This window comes from Blastocystis hominis (assembly GCF_000151665.1).
Source record: "Blastocystis hominis, Singapore isolate B (sub-type 7) whole genome shotgun sequence assembly, scaffold_0".
Lineage (NCBI taxonomy): Eukaryota > Bigyra > Opalinata > Blastocystidae > Blastocystis > Blastocystis hominis.
Genome location: NW_013171815.1, coordinates 1,785,371 through 1,804,008, shown reverse-complemented (window position 1 = coordinate 1,804,008; position 18,638 = coordinate 1,785,371). Strand labels below are relative to the sequence as shown.

The window sequence follows — 18,638 nt, the reverse complement described above, 5'->3', positions numbered from 1 at the left end:
ATCATTTGATATCAATGGCTGACCCAATACTAAAAGGCCCCTTATAGGCCGCCTGTTGGTATAACGATTCTGAATCTCAGGGAGAGATTACGAGCAAAATACGCTTGGATACGCGATGGATACGCATCGTTTCATCCGTAGATACCATAAAAGGATCAAATAAGCTTGTATTTTGATTTGTGTCATCAGGATACTGTCCCTAATTGTCTGTTTACTTATTTGATCATAATATATTATGTTCTCCCGATTCTGCTCAAGATCCTTAACTTCTCGTGTACCCTTTTTCATTCGCGCAGTGGCCACTACTCCAGAAGGCATCATTGACAAGGACGTGTTAGAGCGTGCCATCAACAAGAAGCCGAACAAGCATTACCACATCCTGAGTACTCGGGTAGGTCCAATAGGGAGATTTTGTGACTTTCAGTATCATTCAAGTAACCGAGAATACCTCCAGATTTTAGAGCAGTGTTGGGGTGAGCAACCTAAACGCCAAGCTGTTGGTATCAGTGATAGAATCGCGAAGGGAATTGTTGACATGCTTTTCTTCTGTGGTAACCTGTACTTCCGTGACAACTATATCCGAAGAGCCATCTTCCTGGAGAGCGTGGCGTCCGTTCCGGGTTTGGTTTGCAGCAGCCTCCACCATTTGCGCTGTTTGAGACGCCTTCAGCCAAACGAATGGATAAAACCGCTCGTGGACGAAGCTGAAAACGAGCGAATGCACTTGCTTGCAGTTCGCACGTACACCAATCTGACGATAGTTCAAAAGCTATTCATCCGCATTCTTCAGGTGAGCTTTGTCTCCCTGTTTTCATTCATGTTTGTATTCACTCCTCGCACGTCCCATCGACTCGTGGGGTTCCTTGAGGAGCACGCCGTGGACTCCTACACGGAAATGATCAAGCGTATCGACACTGGAAAACTCAAAAACGAACGTGCGACGCAGATTACCAAGGATTACTGGGGTCTGCCCGAGGACGCGACGCTCCGCGATGCCTTGCTGGTGATTCGAGCGGACGAAGCGGACCATCGTCTCGTGAACCACACGCTGGGTGATGAGTATGACAAGAAGGTGGCGCCCAATGGAAAGTGGTATGCTGGCTTGCACTTCCCGATCGATCTGCACTCTTCGTTCGGTCCCTACATGGACTTTTCGAAGTACAAGAAGCAGGAGTAACGGTGAATAACGAAACGATGTACACTCATGCCATGGTTTGTTAACAAACAACCCACAATAGCTTCGCCTTCACAAGTCTTCTCTTCAGCATCACCGTCTGAGCGAGAGATAGACAGATCAACACAGTAATGGTAATCGCAGAGAAAATGATCAGCTTGTTGTCCAGATCCACTATACGTCAGCTCTGCCCACGAAATACCTACTCGCAATCAATCGAATCTCCTCGTCGTGCTCCTGGATAACGCTACATGACAGCCTTTTCCTGTCTCCTACTCCACGCTATCTTGAACCTCGTACAAAGCATCTAAAATCCACTGGTTCTGCACCTCCACTTCCTCCAGGTTGTGCAGTTGCGCCAAGTTGGAGTAGTCCTTAGCCTCGATGCCCGATTTGAACTTGAAGAACATGTCCACCTTGAACTTATCTAGTCGTTTTGGAGAGGAGAGACGCCCTACTTTCGTTCTTGAAGCACGTAGTGTACGTTCCAGAAACTGGGGCATTTGTAACGAAACGGCCTTTCTTGGCATCTTTCTTTGTGTACAGAACTACCTTGTTCGGATCATATAGCTAAATGTCAAATACGGAATCAGAGCGGACCGTTACAATGATGTTTGTCTTGTCGTTGACAAAATCAACAGTGTCCATTACAATAAACTTTGACTTTGTCATTGCGTGCAAATCCATGTGTTCTGTGAAGCACTAGTCGGTTAATTCACAAAAAGCGTCCATACTCGTTCCGACGAAGGAGCAAGTGTGAAGCCGAAAGATTCAACTCCGACGAACAGCAATGAGCACAATGTTAGCAGCCAAACACTCAACATTACAATTTTTCTGAAAACAAACAACCTCTTTAATGGTGATGGTGACGACGGTGTGACTTGTGTTCTCTCGACGGACTGCGGCTAGAGCTGCTACTCGAGGTGCTGCTGTGCTTTGAAGCACTCCGACTTGGGCTTTCGTTCTTGGTTTTATCTTCCTTTTCCTTCTTTTCTTCCTGGCTTTGGCTCCGACTCTGGCTCTGGCTCTGGCTTTGGCTCCGGCTCTGGCTCCGGCTTTGGCTCCGGCTTTGGCTCCGGCTTTGGCTCCGGCTTTGGCTCCGGCTTTGGCTCTTGGTTTCACTACGACTGCGACTGCGACTGCGACTTCGGTCATGTCTGTGACTATGTCGATGATGTCGATTCCGGCTTCGACTTCGACTTCGACTTCGACTTCGGCCTCGACTTCGGCCTCGACTTCGGCCTCGACTTCGGCTTCGACCTCTACCGTGTCTTCTATGTCTTTCTCGATCTCGGCTCTTCTCATCGGAGCGAGCTCCACTCTCCATCCAAGCTTTTTTACCCTCCTCTCCCAAATAGTCGTGCAACTCTTCTCCTTTCCCTTCGTCTTGGCGTTCCTTCAATCGTCGGAGCTTGTCCACATCGTCGTCCATCATACTCGTTCGAGTTTTTCTTTCGACTTCAATGCGAGCTTCTATTTCTTCCTTTGAGTATCTTAACGTGACCGAATACGAAAATGCTTACCCTTGTTGCTTCATTTTGTCTTCCAGTTCAAGTAACTCTAACTCGATTTGTCTTTTCACTTGATGTTTCAGGATTGCTTCGTCCTGCTTCTTAATCTTCGGTTCTATGATTTGCTGCTCATTTTTCTGCGTAAACTGCAAAATACGAGAAGGACGAATGTAACCGAGGTTTCTTTGAACGAAACCGTTCGTTCCAGACCCTCTAGCCGTTCTCAATCCAATACCGTTGTACATGGAAGAAAAGAGTGAGTTTGCTCGAATTGCACGGAGAGCCGTTCTCTGTCACAGGACCGCTCAAAAACCGTATGAACCCGAAAGAAATCAGAGTCGTTCCCCCAATCACTCCATCCTCGTTCCTTGCTGCAACAAACACTCGAATAAACCGAGCTGCGATTAAAATACACTACAGGAGGTGGATTTCGGATCGGATCACTTCTCGTAATCATAATGGTCCGCCCCTGCTGCATCCGCCCCAGCGCCATTTCCCCAAAACTGCTCCACGCGGTAGTGAGTAGCAAATCCGACTTCGACAGCAGATAATTATCCAAGATCGCCCTCTGCGTGGCGGGATCCTTGTACTGATACGCGAGCGCCTTCGTATGCTTCATCGGAAGTTCCTGAATGCTCTCCACGAACGCAGGGAAGCGACGGCGCAGCATCGCCTCCACCTGCGGCGAGTCCGTCGAGATGAACCAGAGCGGGGTGCGCCGGGAGCGGTTCGAGAAGAGCTCGGCGTAGTGCACGAACGTCTCGACGTCCTGCATGTAGAGGAACTTGCAGTTGTCCAGGAAGGCGCTGTTCCCCAGACCCACGCGCACTTGCATCCCCACCACGAACCGGTCCTCCCAGCCGCGCGAGAGCGACTCCAGCTTCGATTGCAGGCTGGACTCCAGCGAGAAAAAGCTGAGAAGACGGTAGTAAATGTCCGCGGCGATCGCCTCGTAGTCTCCGCGGCGCGCAGTGCGGATTAGACCGCGGTTCACGAACGATTCGTAGTAGAAGTCGTTCTTGGCGAGCGAGCGGAAGATCGGACAGTTGGTGTTCACTTTGATGTTGCCATCGCCGAATTTCTTGTTGATGTCCCCGTGGAGAAGACGCTTCGCTTCGATGCAGCGACGCCAGATCTTCAGAGAGGAGCCTTTCGGAGAACTCACTGATGTGAAGGGGAAGATCAATTCGTACAGCTAAGATTGACATGATGGTTTTCTAAGGGAAGATTGAAGTAGGAATCGAAGCTCGGCCAATCAGCAACTACACATCACCCGCAAGTCACGCAAATACGCTTCAATCCGCGATCAGTAACCATAGCTATCAATAGACACGAAACTAATCCATTGATTTTGTTGGCCAAACCGGAGAGTGTAGAATAGTAAATTACATAGTGCTCAAAGGAGGTCCTTGATAGCCTTGACTGATAAGCACTATAGTATTCTTTATAATCGTTCCACCGAACATCTTGGCCTTCTGGAGAGAGTAGAGTCCCATTTGAATGCCGAAAATTATTCATTACGATAGAAGGATAAGGACTTAAATAGACAGACGACAATTGCAAGGATTTCGTCGATATCACCCCCCACGTATAGTTTACAGCGACCACAATTCCGAACAGCAGCACGAAGGCGATCGCCTTTCTCACCAACGTGTCATCGACGTCATCCATGGTATTATTGGTAAATGAGAGATAGAAATTGTGGTGAGTCACCACTGATCTATCTCTTTTCTTAACTGTCAAATTTGAGATTATAACGAAAGCCGAATGTGGGCTATAAATATTCGGTGAAAGTACGGCTTTATTTTTAGTGTTTTGGAATGATTCGGTTGTGCAGATGAGACAAAAATGAGGACTACGCCTGAGCAATCCTTCTGCGTTCAGTTTAGGTTCATTACTCACCTAGCAGTGAATTATGCAGGTTCTTTCTATCTGTTAGTTTTTTGTATTCGTATTTTTGAGTGCTGTGTATTTCTTTATTTCCTGATTCGATTTTAAGCTCACAAGCAATGATGGTATTTCCTCAGCCAAATTTAATTTCTGCTTTTGCTAATGTAGTTTTGGTGCTCTGCTGCATTTGCTCGATTGAAGTATGAGGCTGGATAGCTATATCAAGCTGTAGTGGGATAGAAATCAATGATCGGGTAGGAGACTTTGTGAAAACCGCTAGTTATCTCACCGCCACTTCATAGTAGTCATACATACATACACTAAATCAGAACCTTATTGGGTTCTCTCACTAAGGAGTAATGAGTACAACATGGTGCGAACGAGTAAAAGTAGAGTACACACAGTAACTAAAGAATTGTCTTCTGTGTGGGCATGCTGTAAAGAGCAGGAATGTCAGCAGAGTATTGTGTAATCACTTCTTTAGTAGTAAACATTGGCTCGAATGAAAATAAGGGAAGGGAGAAGGGTTAGAGTGTGAACCTGGGTAGGGAACGAATGAAATAATTCTTTACAATGGTATTTTGGTGAATAGAACGTTGACCATTCTGTTCTTGATGATTTCGATACACAATTTACATCGTTCGCCAATAGCTTGTTTATCTCTTCCCTCTTACAATCGTCTCACTACATCGACCAAGTCTTTAGCAGAAATGCTTTCTATTTGAATCAATACATTGTTTAATCATTCACTCTTTCTCATCAACTATCACACATACGTTTCAAACAAACAATCTTCCATCGTCGATGTACCCGAATATTATATCCCTTGGAATGAAGCAATTCAGGAATTGAAATCGTTTCAGTCGATGGATCAGTCACGAGACTGGGTTATAAAGTCACTTTGACTGTTTCATTCGTGTTCGACACGATCGATGGGCTCGATGATTCAACAGGCTTCGCTGCTTCGTTCACCTCGCTCGATTCAGCGACCGTCGGAGTTGTCGAAAGTTCATCAGCAGATTGTACCGAGTTCTTCATAGGAGAATCTGCGTTGGTAATATCAACCATCACACCACTCTCCCCTTGCTCCGCTCCCTTCTTCTCCACTTCGCTCATCTCGATGTTTTTCTCTTTCTTTTCTTCCTCTTCATAGCTCGCTATCTTGCCAAAGTCCTTCGATCCCTTCCATGTAGCCACATAGCCGATGTCCAGCATGCCCAAGAAACACACCCCAGCAGTCACGTAGTACACAGCCTCAGGACTATAACTGTAGATCTGCGAGAGAACCAGCGGACTGATGATTAGCGCCATCTGCATGGCGAAGTTGTCCCAGGAAAGCACTTTGCCGGCCACAGAAGGAGGGAAGCTCGTCTAAACGATGAGAGAGAAAAGAAGAAAAAGAGTACACTGAGGATGGAGGTGCATGTCGGACAAACGAAGCTCCAGCCAAGAAAGTAAACGAAAATGGGAGCGAAACCCATGTATACATTCTTCGCCAATCCAATCAACACGTGACAGACAACTTCGAGGAACATTCCTCCTATGGCGATATAGGGAATGGGGATGTTGTAATGCTTCATGACCCAGGGATAGGCAATGGACTGGTTGAGACAACACCACAAGCCTTGAATGCAGAGCATTAACGCGAAGAGCGTTGATGCCACGCCGAATTTGTCGCTCAGATAGATCGCATAACGGGAATTGTAGCATCCGCATGTCCATGATGTACAGAACTCCAAGAATAGACAGAATGGAAGAATCGGCTTGCAGTGCACTCGCTCCGAAGCAGAAGAAGCAGAAGAAGCAGAAGAAGCAGAAGAAGAAGAAGAAGAAGAAGAAGAAGAAGAATGAGATTCTTTCGAGACGGACACAGAGGCAGACGTCGATGTTGCAGTGGAACCAGCAGCGGAATGCTGTTGTTGTTGTTTGCGTTGTTTGCGTTGTAAATAAGCCATGTTCGATTCCTTCAAGAAGAAGAAAGAGAGGAAAAAGGCGATGCCTGAGACAGCACCAGCCACAAAGAAGGGGAAACGTAAATTGACTAAAATAAGGCCAGCACTCACTGCGGGACCCAATACATAAGCACCCGAATTCGCGGCAGAAACACGAGCCATGAAAATGCTGCGTTCGCTCACATCGGTCACATCCGAAACAACCCTAAATCACATAGAAACACCAGCAACTTACGACTGAGCGATGGCCAGGGAACCAGCAAATAAACCGGTCAGAGCACGCCAGAGAATCAGCGTCCACATATCATAGGATAGGCCTTGAAAAATAATGCCTATTCCATTAGAAAATAACCAAAACCAAAACTTACCAACAAAAGACCCAAACAGAGACAAAATCAAAAATGGCCTACGACCATAGCGATCACTCAACACGCCCATGATAAGCAAACCTAGACTTCACACATAAAGGAAAACCAAATACTCAGGAGTTGCATTAAGGAATAAATACTAAATACTAAACCTTCCTGGAACGGAGTTGTCTCCATTTCCAATATCATATAAGGCAAAACAGCTCCTGCAAAACTGTTGTTCAACGCATCAATAAAGACGGTGACAAATGTCATCGCCAGAATACTCTTACGCTTCGAACGGACCTCCATTGGGAAATATTAAAAAAAAGTAATGACAGAACAAAAAAGTGTGGAACGATTGGATGAACCAAATAGTGGTTCAAATTGCCGCCTAACACTAAGAAGGCGTTTCATCCAACAAAACGTGCACTTGAAAGAAAAAATAAGGGATAGTAACTCAAGAATTGGATCGCTTATTTGAATACATAGCGTTCTGTTAAATATTACTCGACAGGAAAGAGATGCATCGAATAGAGGAAATCACGCCATGTTCTATCATTACTTGTTTCTTACAGTATGATAAACACAGACTGCTTTAACTTAATGATCGATAGACGCTTTTCCAGGAAAACTTCACCAAAAGACCATTATAGTGACACCCTATCGTTCTAATGTGTAGATATTGCTATGAATAATCAAATTCAGCTAAATAATATGATTATGCATTATCAGAATCGTAATAATAGAACGAATCATTTGGATGAGTGTTTTCATTTATGATGATCAAGGATTACTGTACAACAACCGATTAACAGATAGCAAAAATGGGGCAAGCTGAGTCGGCATCAGTCTCCTTATCTGATAATCCTAATGTGTTCGATGAGGATCTTTCTATCAGAAGAAGAAGAAGGAGAAGACAGCAAAAGCACACTCGAGGGGCCAAAACTTCAGCATACTTTTCGTCGATGTACGAAAGTGGGATTGATATTGATCATGCGCTGAACAACTTGGGCATTACTTCTCTTCCTGAGGAAAGTCCCCTTTCGGGTACCCTCTCTTTTCCTTCGCTGAATATTAGATTCTTCATTGTTTGATGAAGTCACTCCTGTAAGTAATCACAATGAAAAGAAGGAGAAGATCCGAAAACTCTATGATGAGCGAATGAACCGCTACAAGATGCGTTTTTCTGCAATGTACCCCGCACCAATCGAATCAGGTCCTTTCGATGTGAGTCGCATTCGAAGCTCTACCATGATGGAACTCGTGTCATACTTGGATCTTGTAACGCAACTCAACCTGAAGCGAGTAAATCGCTATTTTCGCAAGCTCGTAAAGATCTCTCATAGTCAAGTTTCTCTGGCTGCAAATGCTGGGTGGGTGGATGCTATCCATCTAAGTACGTTTTTAAAGGAGATCACGCTCGTCGGGGAGCCCAAAGAGCCGGAATTAAAGGAATTCACAACCCTGCTTCGCAACGATGGTTTTTTGCAGTTGAATCATCTGTGTCTGCATTACATTGGAGAATTCGCGCTCCTAGAAATCATGGACGCTCTCAGTGCGCGCATTGAGCGGGACATCGCAATGAACATTGTGAGCGATTCGTTTAACGCGAAACTCCTGATCCAAGAAAACGAATTCTCTCCCTACTTTGCCCTCCGCTTTTCCAAGTTTTTCAACTCGACACTTTACCGAGTGATCACTTCGATCAGTCTCATCGTCCGCCAATCTGATGGTCTTGAAGAGATTCTGAAGACGATCCGATTAGTGGACTGCCCCAAACTCCTTCAATTCGATCTGACAAACGATCCCATCACGCCGAAAGGCTATCAATTCCTCCTCAACTCGCTCTGGCCGATGGACGAGGAGCACAGTGCTCGCCCCATCGCGTATCTCCATCTCCGAAATACGCAGCTCACCGACCGAACGCTGATCGGCATCGCCAACGCCGCAGAGCGTGGCCTGCTCAGCAATCTCAGCGAGATCGATCTCTCCGAAAACCGACTCACGTTCGATGCCATCCACGCGTTCACCAAGCCTCTCTCCGAGTTCCTCTGCCCCAATATCCGCGCCATTTCGCTCTCTCATAACAAGGAGGCGGGCTGCGGATCGCTCGCTGCGTGGCTGCACAACCTTGCCGAAGGAGTGTGTCCACTGCTCTCCGTGCTGGAGCTCAACGAATGCGGACTGTCTCTCATCGAGCTGGACGCGTTGGGTCATTTCATCGGGAGCAGCTTCGCGGACTTGCTCACCATCCTGGACATCGGAAACAACCCGGAGATCACCGAGGGACTCCCGCAGTTCCTTCAGCAGCTCCACCGATCGACCAATCGCTGCCTGACGGTGCTCAATCTCGAGGGATTGCTCCTCACTCGCGAGGTTCTCGGCGAGTTTTATCTTTGGATCCAGGAGAAATGCCCCACGCGGCTGCAGAAGCTCATCCTCCGCGGGAATCTGATCGATGGAGCGGGTCTCTGCCTGCTGTTCCGCGCGCTGCATCTCTCTTCCATCACGCTGCTGAGCCTCCTCGACGTGAGCAGCAATCTGATGTCCTCCTTCGGCAGGGAGTGGAGCGAGCTCTTCTCACTGTCCACACGAAGCCCCTGTCTGTCCATCGAGGAGTTCGATATCTCGCACAATCCTGTGTCGAACGAGGACATCGGAATTCTGATCAGTTTCTTCCAGAGTTACGTCGATATGACGCGCTTCACGTGCGTTAGCTTGGAGGACATGCAACTCTCCACAGAGGGCGTGGACCACTTTTTTATCTCGTTCGCTTCGCAGGCTTCGTCGCAACTGTGCAGACTTAGCATTATGTCCACACCGATCACAGGGGTCGGAGATTCGATGTACCGGTGGCTCACATCACCGGCTGCGTGCTCGATCCGCAGACTCAGCTTCGTGAATTGCAGCCTAAGCTTTGAGGATTTACACCTCATGACCAAAGCCATGCTGGTTTCGCAGTTTTGCCAAAGCTTGCAGTGTATCCGTTTGAGTGGGAATCACTGCGTGGATGATGATTTCGTGGGGGTGTTTTTAGAAATGTACGGACAGAGTGGTGTGCTACCGATTTTGTATGAACTCGATATGTCGTACACGGGCATCACGAAAGTGGGAACGAATCTTTTTTTGGAGTTCTTCAGAGAGCAAGAAGATTACTCTCTCCGCTTACTAAACCTGTCTTATTTGCAGATTCCTGACAGCCGCATTGGAGCGATCCATGATGAGTTTCGTCGCGTTTTCAAAGGAAGCTGTATAATGTGCTAATATGTTTGATTTGAAATTCATAAAGAAAGATCCCCGCGATTATGCAACCTACTCTTATTTATCTATTATCATCTTAGCGTATTGTTTAGATGTGGAGGAGGAAGAAATCGACTTCGCAGGAATCCAGGGGGATTCTTGGGAGAAGGGACTCGAAGGAGGCTAAAAAAACCAAAGATGGGAATTATTGCGATAATTGCATCAAGCTTTTGCAGGAAAACAGCCAACTGAAAGAACGCATAGCTATCCTAGAGGGTGGTGGTAAAAGAAAAAAGTACACCATTGCTCCTACTTTATACACGTTCCACAAGAACAACGTTCAAAAGAACAGAATTTCTCGGTATGTTTCTTGTTTATGCGTGACCCCTAGCGCCGCAAGTCAAGTTACGCAAAGCATCTTTGATTTCGAAGATGAAAAAGACACGGATGCATACAATGAAGAAATTATATCACATTGCGCAGATCCAATGCCAAGTTCCTTCTTCCTCTCTGAAGATTTCTTGGATGCTTTTGAAAATCAGTGTGAAGAAATCAGTACCGTGTTGCACAATAATTTATAAACTTTTTAGAACACATATTTTCTTCGGAACCACGTATTCTTAAGCTGAAATCGCCGGTGTACGTTTTCGGTGATTTCCACGGAAACATCGCCGATCTCATCGCTTTCGCCAAGTTGATGTGGCCATTAGGCATGCATCTAACTCCAGGCAGTTTTCTCTTCCTCGGCGACTACGTCGACCGCGGGCAGTACTCTATCGAGGTTCTCTCCTACCTCTTCGCGCAGAAAATCATGCTTCCCGACAAGGTCTTCATGCTCCGCGGCAATCACGAGCTCCGCTCCGTCAACGGCTGGGAAGCGCATTTCGGCAACCGGTGCTTCCTGGGCCAGCTGAAGTCGCGCTACGGGTCGAACATCGGGAAGGACCTCTGGCAGAAGGCCAACGCGGTGTTCGACTGTCTGCCCTTCGCGGCCACCATCGACGACGTGATCTTCTGCGTGCACGGCGGCATTCCCCGGCCGCTGTCGGAGACGGAGAGCGCGCTGGAGAGCATCAACAAGATCCCCTGTCCGTTCGCGGTGCAGGTGCTGGCGATCGACGAGCGGTCCAAGCAGATCAAGCAGCTGTCCAGCGATCTGCTGTGGTCGGACCCCGCGCAGCACGAGCAGGAAGAGCATTTAGACAACACGGGGTTCGGGGAGGGCGAGCGAGGCCCCGGGGCGATTTGCTATGGGGACAAGGCGATTCAGCACTTCCTGGACACGACGGGGATGTCGCACATCGTGAGGGCGCACGAGCCCACGCAGAAGGGGATTAATATCAGCAAGGGGGGACGGGTGATCACGATTTTTAGCACGTCGAGGGTAGAGGAGAAACGTGGAAGTGAGATGTAGGATCATGGATGTAAGGATGCGTTCTGTGGGTGTATTCTGGTGGATACGGAGGTAGGAGAGAAGGGGAGAGATGAAAGGTAGAATATTATCGCGATTAACCATCCCGACTCGCAGAGCGAGGAGATGATGAGTGAGGGGTCAGATCGGAGTTTGGAATTGGATGATATTGAAACGATGGATTACGTTTGTGTCTGTTTGTTGGAAAAAGGGTGGTGGTAGTGGGGAGATTGAATCACTCTCTGTGGATTCGTGAAATCTATACAGTATTTTATTAATACTTGATGAATTGTACTCTATGAGAAAAACTTTGAAGAAAAATACACACTATTCTCATTTTCTTCATGTTCAAGGGAAACAGCGCTTCCTTTAAATTCAACTTCTTTGATGTAACGAATTGCTATTGCTTATCAAATGCAGGATGCAGCGGCTGAGGTTCAGGAAGAAGTGGTGAGCGACAAAATACGAGAGAAGGCAGAAGAGGACAAGAAGGAAGCTTTCTATGTCAGTCTCGAGAACGCATCCGACTATGAAGATTTCCCCTGCAACGACCTTGGGATGTATTTGATTATTATCTCCCGACTAACTACACAGTGCGGATCTGAAATTTATTCATTATGCCGGAGAAATCGGTAACGATGCAGATATCATTCCAGGTCAATTCGAAGGTGTGAATCTACATATCTCCCCTCTATTTCTAGGTGGTCATCGCATCTGGCAAGGCTGTTTAGACCTGATTCGTTTCATCGAGAAACAGAACCTTGATGTCTCCGCTTCCACCACTGTCGTCGAGCTTGGCTGCGGCCACGGACTTCCAGGCTCTCTCTTCCTGCGCAAGGGAGCTCGCGTGTACTTCCAGGACCTCAACATCGATTCCCTCCAAAAAGCCACAATTCCCACCATCGTTTTAAATGCCGGCATTTCCGCTATCGACCGGTAATCCTCATCTTTTTCCTCTCACTCTAGTTGCAAACTCATCTGCGGTGAATGGAGTGAAACGCCCGCTCTGATCCCGGAGGCAAAAATCGACTATATTATTGCCAGTGACACAATTTACACGCCCGCCACCGTGCGTTCGTTCGTAACCGCGGTGAATCAGCTGGCTTCCAAGGATACGGTTTGCTGGCTGGCCTCGCAGAAATACTATTTCGGTCTGGGAGGCGGCACCCAATCGCTGATCGACACAATCAGGGAAGAGAAACTGCCGCTGACCGTGGAAATCGTGGAAACCTTGGGCGAAGACACGGTGAAGCGTGATATCGTGTGTGTGCGAAAGATATTAAGTGTTTGTAACAAAAACGAGTCTAAACGGACAAAAGCCAAACAGCGAACCGCGAAGATGGGTTGCCGCCCTTTTTATTTTCAACAACCACCATTTCCACGTTTCTACTTTTCACTCGTTTCAGCCGTGGACTTCTTCTTCTTCTTTCCCTTCGCCCCTTCCTTCTTTCCCTTTCTCTCCTTCTTCTCCTTAGTTTCCCCAGTTTCTCCAGTTTCTCCAGTTTCTCCTCTCTCTCTGCGCTCCTTCTTCTTCCTCCTCCTCTCCTCGATCTTGGTCTCGAGTCCGTTCTCCACCATGAACTGTCTGGCCACGCGCAGCGACCTCCCCACGCGGTTCAGAATCTTCAGCACGTTCTCCTCCTCCACGCCTTCGAACTCGCGGCACCGCTTCCCGGTCATCGCCTCGATCGCTTGCAGCTTCCCTACGCTCGGCAGCGTCACGAACGAAACCGCGGTTCCCGCCCTGCCCGCGCGCGCCGTGCGTCCCACGCGGTGGATGTAATCGAACGGGTCTTTCGGGAGGTCATAATTCGTCACCAAGTCCACTTGCGGTATGTCTAACCCGCGGGACGCCACGTCCGTGCACACCAGAACCGCGGTTCGGTTGTTCCGGAACTTCGCCAGCGCCGCGTCGCGCTGATTCTGCGAGAGAAGGGAGTGCAGCGGGACGTTCTCGATCTACGCCAAAACGAAGGATTCCCGCGGGTACCTGGAATGCGCGGAGCATCTCGGAGAGAAGCTGCACCATGCGGCAGGTATTGCAGAAAACGATGGCCGAGGCCTTGTGCAGCAGGCGTTTCTTGGCGTCTTCCTCGGATTCCTCGGCGTCCTCGCGGGGATTCACTGGGTTTGAGGGAGAGAACCGCGGTTCGTACTGCTGTGGATCATGAAGTAGATGAAGTAGGCGAGCTTGACGTGGTCGGGCGTGAGGAGATAGAACTCGTCGAGGCTGTCCACGGTGGAGTTTGTCTGCTTGGATGCTTCGGGAATGTACTCGTAGTCGGGAATGATGTCCATCGATTTCTGAGGGTGAGCGATTTCAGCGAATTCGACGAGTTCGGAGCGAACGGAAGCGTCGTACGTGGCTGTGAGGAAGAGAAACTGGGGATGGGTAACACATCGTGATTTGAGCAGAGACACGATTTCGCTGACTTCGGTTTTGAGAGAGTCGGACAACATGCGGTCGCATTCATCCAGAACGATAAAGCCGAGGCGTTTCGTCACGGGAGGATCGGCTGTTTTCAAATGTTGCAGGAAGCGGCCAGGAGTCGCGATAACGACGTGGGGACGCTTGCGCAGAGCTTCAGCCTGCTTTACGAAGGATTGACCTCCAATGATGAGAGTGGTTCGAACGTGAATGGGAGCTCCGAAGGCTTGCATCTGGTCGTCGATCTGAATGGCCAGCTCGCGCGTTGGAGTCAGCACGACAGCAAAAATCCCATAAGGGTCGGTAGAGAGTCGCTGGAGAATGGGAAGGGCGAACACAGCCGTTTTACCAGAACCCGTTTCGGAAACACCCGTCACATTCTTCCCAGCCAGTACTTCTGGGATACAATATTTCTAACCACTAAACGAAATGTTGTAAAGCATACCTGCACAGGAGTTGGACGCGTAATCTGCATGGAATTGACACACTTCACTACCCACTCATTTAGGCCAAGATCAGCAAAGGTAAGACGGTCCTCCACACTCTTTACGCTCAAATTCTTGGGAAGCACTTTCTCAACCGTTTGCTCGGTCCCTGTGCTTGTTTTCTCAATCCGAGCTTTTTTCGAGAACATGCTGAACCCTTCCTGGTCGTTGTCGCTACTGTCCATTTTTGAAAAATGCTCAAAAAAACTAAATTTTGGGAATGAGTCAGGAGGACGATGGTCATGAGAAATCAAGTCGATATAAGATCGTCCGTGAGCTGGGAGGCGGAGGAGGAGGAAAGGTTTACTTGGTTGTACGTTATTGGAGGCTTTTAGTAATTGCAATAGAATGATAAGAAACAAAACCGAGAAGTGGTTATGAAAGTGAGTAGACAAGAGAACCAATCATATAAAATGTACGGAATCCCTATGGAATACATTCGTGAACTCAAGTTCTTTACTGAACTCTCTGTGCTCAATCATCCAAATATTCTTAAAGTATCTGATTTGAAAATGGTTCTAAATAGCTCTACGACTGTTTTATTAAAAATGACCGAATCCACCTTATTATTGAGCGGTGTCGAGGAGATTTGCTTGGTGTGATAAGCGATAAATCCATAAATCTCTCATTAGCCGATATAAAAGCCATCATGTACGAAGTCCTTTCTCCCCTAAAGCTATGCCACTCCCAATACATTGCTCATCGAGTACCTCTACCCTACTCGATTTCCACTAGGATGTAAAGCCCGAGAACTATTTAATCGGAGAGGACAAACACCTTCGTCTCTCCGATTTCGGTTTGTCTCGCTATGTCGGAACGCCGCGTCCCTACACCACGGACGTGCAAACACTGTACGATTCTCCTCCCTCATTCTAATTCAGCTTTTACCGAGCACCCGAGGTGTTAATGAAATCCACATTGTACACAACTGCTGTCGACATTTGGTCCGTTGGGTGCATCTTCGGTTCCTTATTCCTCCGAGCCCCGCTCTTCCTCGGAGCAGTAGCACATCGCTGGTGGAGTGAACGGTAGACGAACGAGGAGGTTTTGTATTCGATTTTTTACTTGCTTGGGACACCGAAAAAAGAGAACTGGCCCGTTTTCGATTCGAATCGATTTCTGACTTTTAGGAAATGGAAACATTCGCGAATTATGTCGAGTTCAGTCAGACGTTCGAGCCGCAGAAGCCGACTTCGCTGTTTCCGAAGGCTTCGGATGAGGCACGCGATTTGTTGTATCGGATGTTGGACTACAATCCGGAGACGCGAATCACTGCCGAGCAGGCGCTACAACATCCTTTCTTTACGAGTGGACCTGAAATGACGCCGGTAACCGAATTGCCTTTTTAGTTAACTTTGCGATGGTTCATCGTGTTGAATTGTATTTTTCTTTGTTTGTTCAATCCAACTGGCATACCGAGCTTAGATTCTTGTGTAATTTTGCATTCACTCTATGTTTTGCTTGAGAGTACTCAAGTGGTTTATATAATTGGAATTCATATAATTGTATATGAAGCATCGGTTAATATTTATTGTTAATACTATATTGGCAAGCAATATGGATTATGTCGATTCCTATTGATTCAATTGGATTAAGTGCAATGAATCTTGTCAAAACGATTCGATTGAAGTCGTTCGATCAAGATTCATTCGAAATATGTGATTTGTGGATTCATCGGTGTACAATCACAAACAGCATATTGAATATACAATCAAACAATGGATTCCAAGAAAGGCCATTATCGAAATACTCATATTCAAACCACAACACAAATGGTTCTCACAATATGCCTCATTATTGTATTGTGATTATCAAATGCTGATTCCATATTGACTTGTTCGAATGGGATCTAATGATTTGAATGATATCAATAACAACGATAATAATGATCAGAAAGAAAGAAAGAAAGAAAGAAGAGTATTGTTATGCAATACAGTACAATGACAGATTCCAGCTAAACCAATGATCGAACATAACGATTTCATGAATCTCGATCGATTCAATTGCAAAACAACCATTGAGACTACAATGTGTTTGAGTGATTGTTCCATTTGGATTCGATCGAATCAATTGGATAATTCTATCAGTCGATTGGATCGCTATCAATGAATCATTCCATCGATTCTATATCATTGATAATCGAACAAATACAATAACAAATACTACTACTACTAATAATAATAATCACGAGGATTGATGGTTGAATACTCATCATCAATCTGATTCTGATTCTGATTCTGATTGATCGATCCTATCCAATCATTCTATTCATGATCAACAATACCAAAGTGATCTAATGGTATTCAATATGCTGAAATAGACCGATGAATAATGTGGATGATGATACAATCATAATGATAATGATGATGAATGGAGATCGAAAACTAACCAAATACAAACCATTCAGTCAATCATTCAATTATTCAACAGATTGAGCAGCCTTTCTATTCTTATCAGTATTATTGATTGTGAATGATGAATTGATTCTTTACGATATTCAACATTCATTTGCATTTTGAATCAGCTATCTTTGATCCATTGATTGAATGAGTGAGTGAGTGGTTTGTGTGATATTGAAGAATACGACATTCCATCCAAATATCGAATTGTGAAACCACGATTGATATTACTACGAACTACAACTATCAAGTATCAAACACATCCGATTTGATTCCATTATTATCAAATTGATATATCCATGTTTTGTAACTCATTGATAAACAAACAAACAAATGATAGATAGTTGGATTGATTGAATGGTGAATCCAATATGATTTCCAATGCTATTCAATCGGATTCTATTCTATTCTATTCTATTCTATTCTATTCTATTCTAGTTTCATTGCCTCGTTTTATCCATTTCACCTCTATTTGATTCTATTCTATTCTATTCTATATATACAGTGATCGATTCCTATTCAATAAGTCAAAATCAATATCCTAATTCAATATCAATCATTGTACTGTATTGTATTGTATTGTATTATCTACCGATTTAACAATGGATTCACAAATGTGAATAATCATCCAATATCAATCGATTCCAACCATTCCATTGTGTCACTATCAAATCCAATCTTATTATTTATTATTATGATGATTATTATGATTATTCGAAGCAAGCAGTTTCCTATCAATATTGAACAAATCCTAGTTCAAACCTATTCAAACCATCATTTGTATATTATTATTATTATTATTATTGGTAGATTGGATTCATCATTTGTGAATGTTCAATATGTGATCATTGGGTCATTGGTAATAATAATAATGATAATGATCGAAAACAATGATTGATTGATTGATTGATTGATTGATTGAAACAACAATCATAATTCAGTATCATTGTTAAAATGGAAAAGAAAAACATCATAATAATCAGGCAGGATCGATATTTTGATAATTATAGAATCATGAATTGTGATCAAGAATCGGTTTGAAACAAACAAACAATCAATCAATCAATCAATGGAAATGTTCCTAAACAATGACGAATCACTGAACAAATCTAATCCAATCAATATTATAGATTTAATGCTTGATTTAGTGGACAAGATCAGCGAGAATGGAAGAAACATCTATGAATCAAATCAAATCAATCAAACTATACTCGAAATTGATTTCGATCGAACTTCATCGAATGAATTAGGTAGTTTGACATTTTGAAGATTTGGAATATCTAAATACTATCAATATTCAATATTCAGAAATACTTGCCAATGTCACTACACGAGGATAACGGAAACTATGTCCTTCAGAAGTTATTGATGTTAGATTTGGAAGATCTACAAAACAAATCATAACCAATCAATTCATTATTACTTCGAAGTGTCAATGAACATGAATCATCATCCCATATTCCATCAAGTGCCAGAAAACCGAGTTGAATGGATTGTAATGATGGAAGATCTACATCAATCATTTCATTCATATTCATTCAATACTTTCAATTATTGTTGAGAAGGACATACAGAATGCACACCAACCTAATGTAATGGATTGTAGATTTGGAAGATCTATGCATCATTCAAATATTCAATATCATATCAATACCTCGAATTACAAATGAACTAAAAGAGAAATTATATGAATCACTTCCAATTGTACCAATTTGAATGGATTGTAATTGTGGTAGATTCTTCAATTCATAGTCGCCAGCAAAATCACTGAAACTGAATTGACCAATTTGAATGGATT

The 18,638-nt window shown here is 45.2% G+C and overlaps 8 protein-coding genes; 4 read left to right on the top strand and 4 right to left on the bottom strand.

Annotated features, from left to right (window-relative positions):
* Positions 1 to 235: 235 nt before the first annotated feature.
* GSBLH_T00000602001 (Alternative oxydase (AOX)) lies at positions 236 to 1,206 on the top strand (the record flags this gene model as incomplete). XM_013038833.1 has 2 exons in its annotated part: positions 236 to 391; positions 425 to 1,206. The coding sequence occupies 2 exons, from the start codon at positions 236 to 238 to the stop codon at positions 1,175 to 1,177; spliced, it is 909 nt and encodes a 302-aa protein (XP_012894287.1). The 3' UTR covers positions 1,178 to 1,206.
* An 11-nt stretch (positions 1,207 to 1,217) lies between these two features.
* Positions 1,218 to 1,822, bottom strand: GSBLH_T00006091001 (uncharacterized protein; the record flags this gene model as incomplete). The annotated part of the gene is given in 5 exon segments (XM_013038832.1): positions 1,218 to 1,348; positions 1,381 to 1,421; positions 1,451 to 1,601; positions 1,633 to 1,744; positions 1,760 to 1,822. The coding sequence occupies 5 exon segments, from the start codon at positions 1,820 to 1,822 to the stop codon at positions 1,218 to 1,220; spliced, it is 498 nt and encodes a 165-aa protein (XP_012894286.1).
* Positions 1,823 to 2,027: 205 nt separating this feature from the next.
* Positions 2,028 to 4,444, bottom strand: GSBLH_T00000601001 (uncharacterized protein; the record flags this gene model as incomplete). XM_013038831.1 has 5 exons in its annotated part: positions 3,978 to 4,444; positions 3,879 to 3,947; positions 3,008 to 3,849; positions 2,698 to 2,975; positions 2,028 to 2,667 (listed from the first exon to the last, which is right to left on the bottom strand). The coding sequence occupies exons 1-5, from the start codon at positions 4,201 to 4,203 to the stop codon at positions 2,028 to 2,030; spliced, it is 2,055 nt and encodes a 684-aa protein (XP_012894285.1). The 5' UTR covers positions 4,204 to 4,444.
* Positions 4,445 to 5,368: 924 nt separating this feature from the next.
* Positions 5,369 to 5,886, bottom strand: GSBLH_T00000600001 (uncharacterized protein; the record flags this gene model as incomplete). XM_013038830.1 has 1 exon in its annotated part: positions 5,369 to 5,886. The coding sequence occupies one exon, from the start codon at positions 5,884 to 5,886 to the stop codon at positions 5,464 to 5,466; it is 423 nt and encodes a 140-aa protein (XP_012894284.1). The 3' UTR covers positions 5,369 to 5,463.
* A 2,152-nt stretch (positions 5,887 to 8,038) lies between these two features.
* GSBLH_T00000599001 (uncharacterized protein) lies at positions 8,039 to 10,141 on the top strand (the record flags this gene model as incomplete). The annotated part of the gene is made up of 1 exon (XM_013038829.1): positions 8,039 to 10,141. One exon carries the CDS (start codon positions 8,039 to 8,041, stop codon positions 10,139 to 10,141), a length of 2,103 nt encoding a protein of 700 aa, XP_012894283.1.
* Positions 10,142 to 10,230: 89 nt separating this feature from the next.
* GSBLH_T00000598001 (uncharacterized protein) lies at positions 10,231 to 12,808 on the top strand (the record flags this gene model as incomplete). XM_013038828.1 has 4 exons in its annotated part: positions 10,231 to 10,478; positions 10,509 to 10,672; positions 10,708 to 11,501; positions 11,532 to 12,808. 4 exons carry the CDS (start codon positions 10,231 to 10,233, stop codon positions 11,610 to 11,612), a joined length of 1,287 nt encoding a protein of 428 aa, XP_012894282.1. The 3' UTR covers positions 11,613 to 12,808.
* Positions 12,809 to 12,914: 106 nt separating this feature from the next.
* Positions 12,915 to 14,626, bottom strand: GSBLH_T00000597001 (uncharacterized protein; the record flags this gene model as incomplete). The annotated part of the gene is made up of 4 exons (XM_013038827.1): positions 12,915 to 13,487; positions 13,519 to 13,686; positions 13,725 to 14,369; positions 14,402 to 14,626. 4 exons carry the CDS (start codon positions 14,624 to 14,626, stop codon positions 12,915 to 12,917), a joined length of 1,611 nt encoding a protein of 536 aa, XP_012894281.1.
* Positions 14,627 to 14,854: 228 nt separating this feature from the next.
* Positions 14,855 to 15,790, top strand: GSBLH_T00006090001 (uncharacterized protein; the record flags this gene model as incomplete). The annotated part of the gene is made up of 6 exons (XM_013038826.1): positions 14,855 to 14,938; positions 14,968 to 15,147; positions 15,177 to 15,292; positions 15,323 to 15,443; positions 15,474 to 15,539; positions 15,572 to 15,790. The coding sequence occupies 6 exons, from the start codon at positions 14,855 to 14,857 to the stop codon at positions 15,788 to 15,790; spliced, it is 786 nt and encodes a 261-aa protein (XP_012894280.1).
* Positions 15,791 to 18,638: the final 2,848 nt, after the last annotated feature.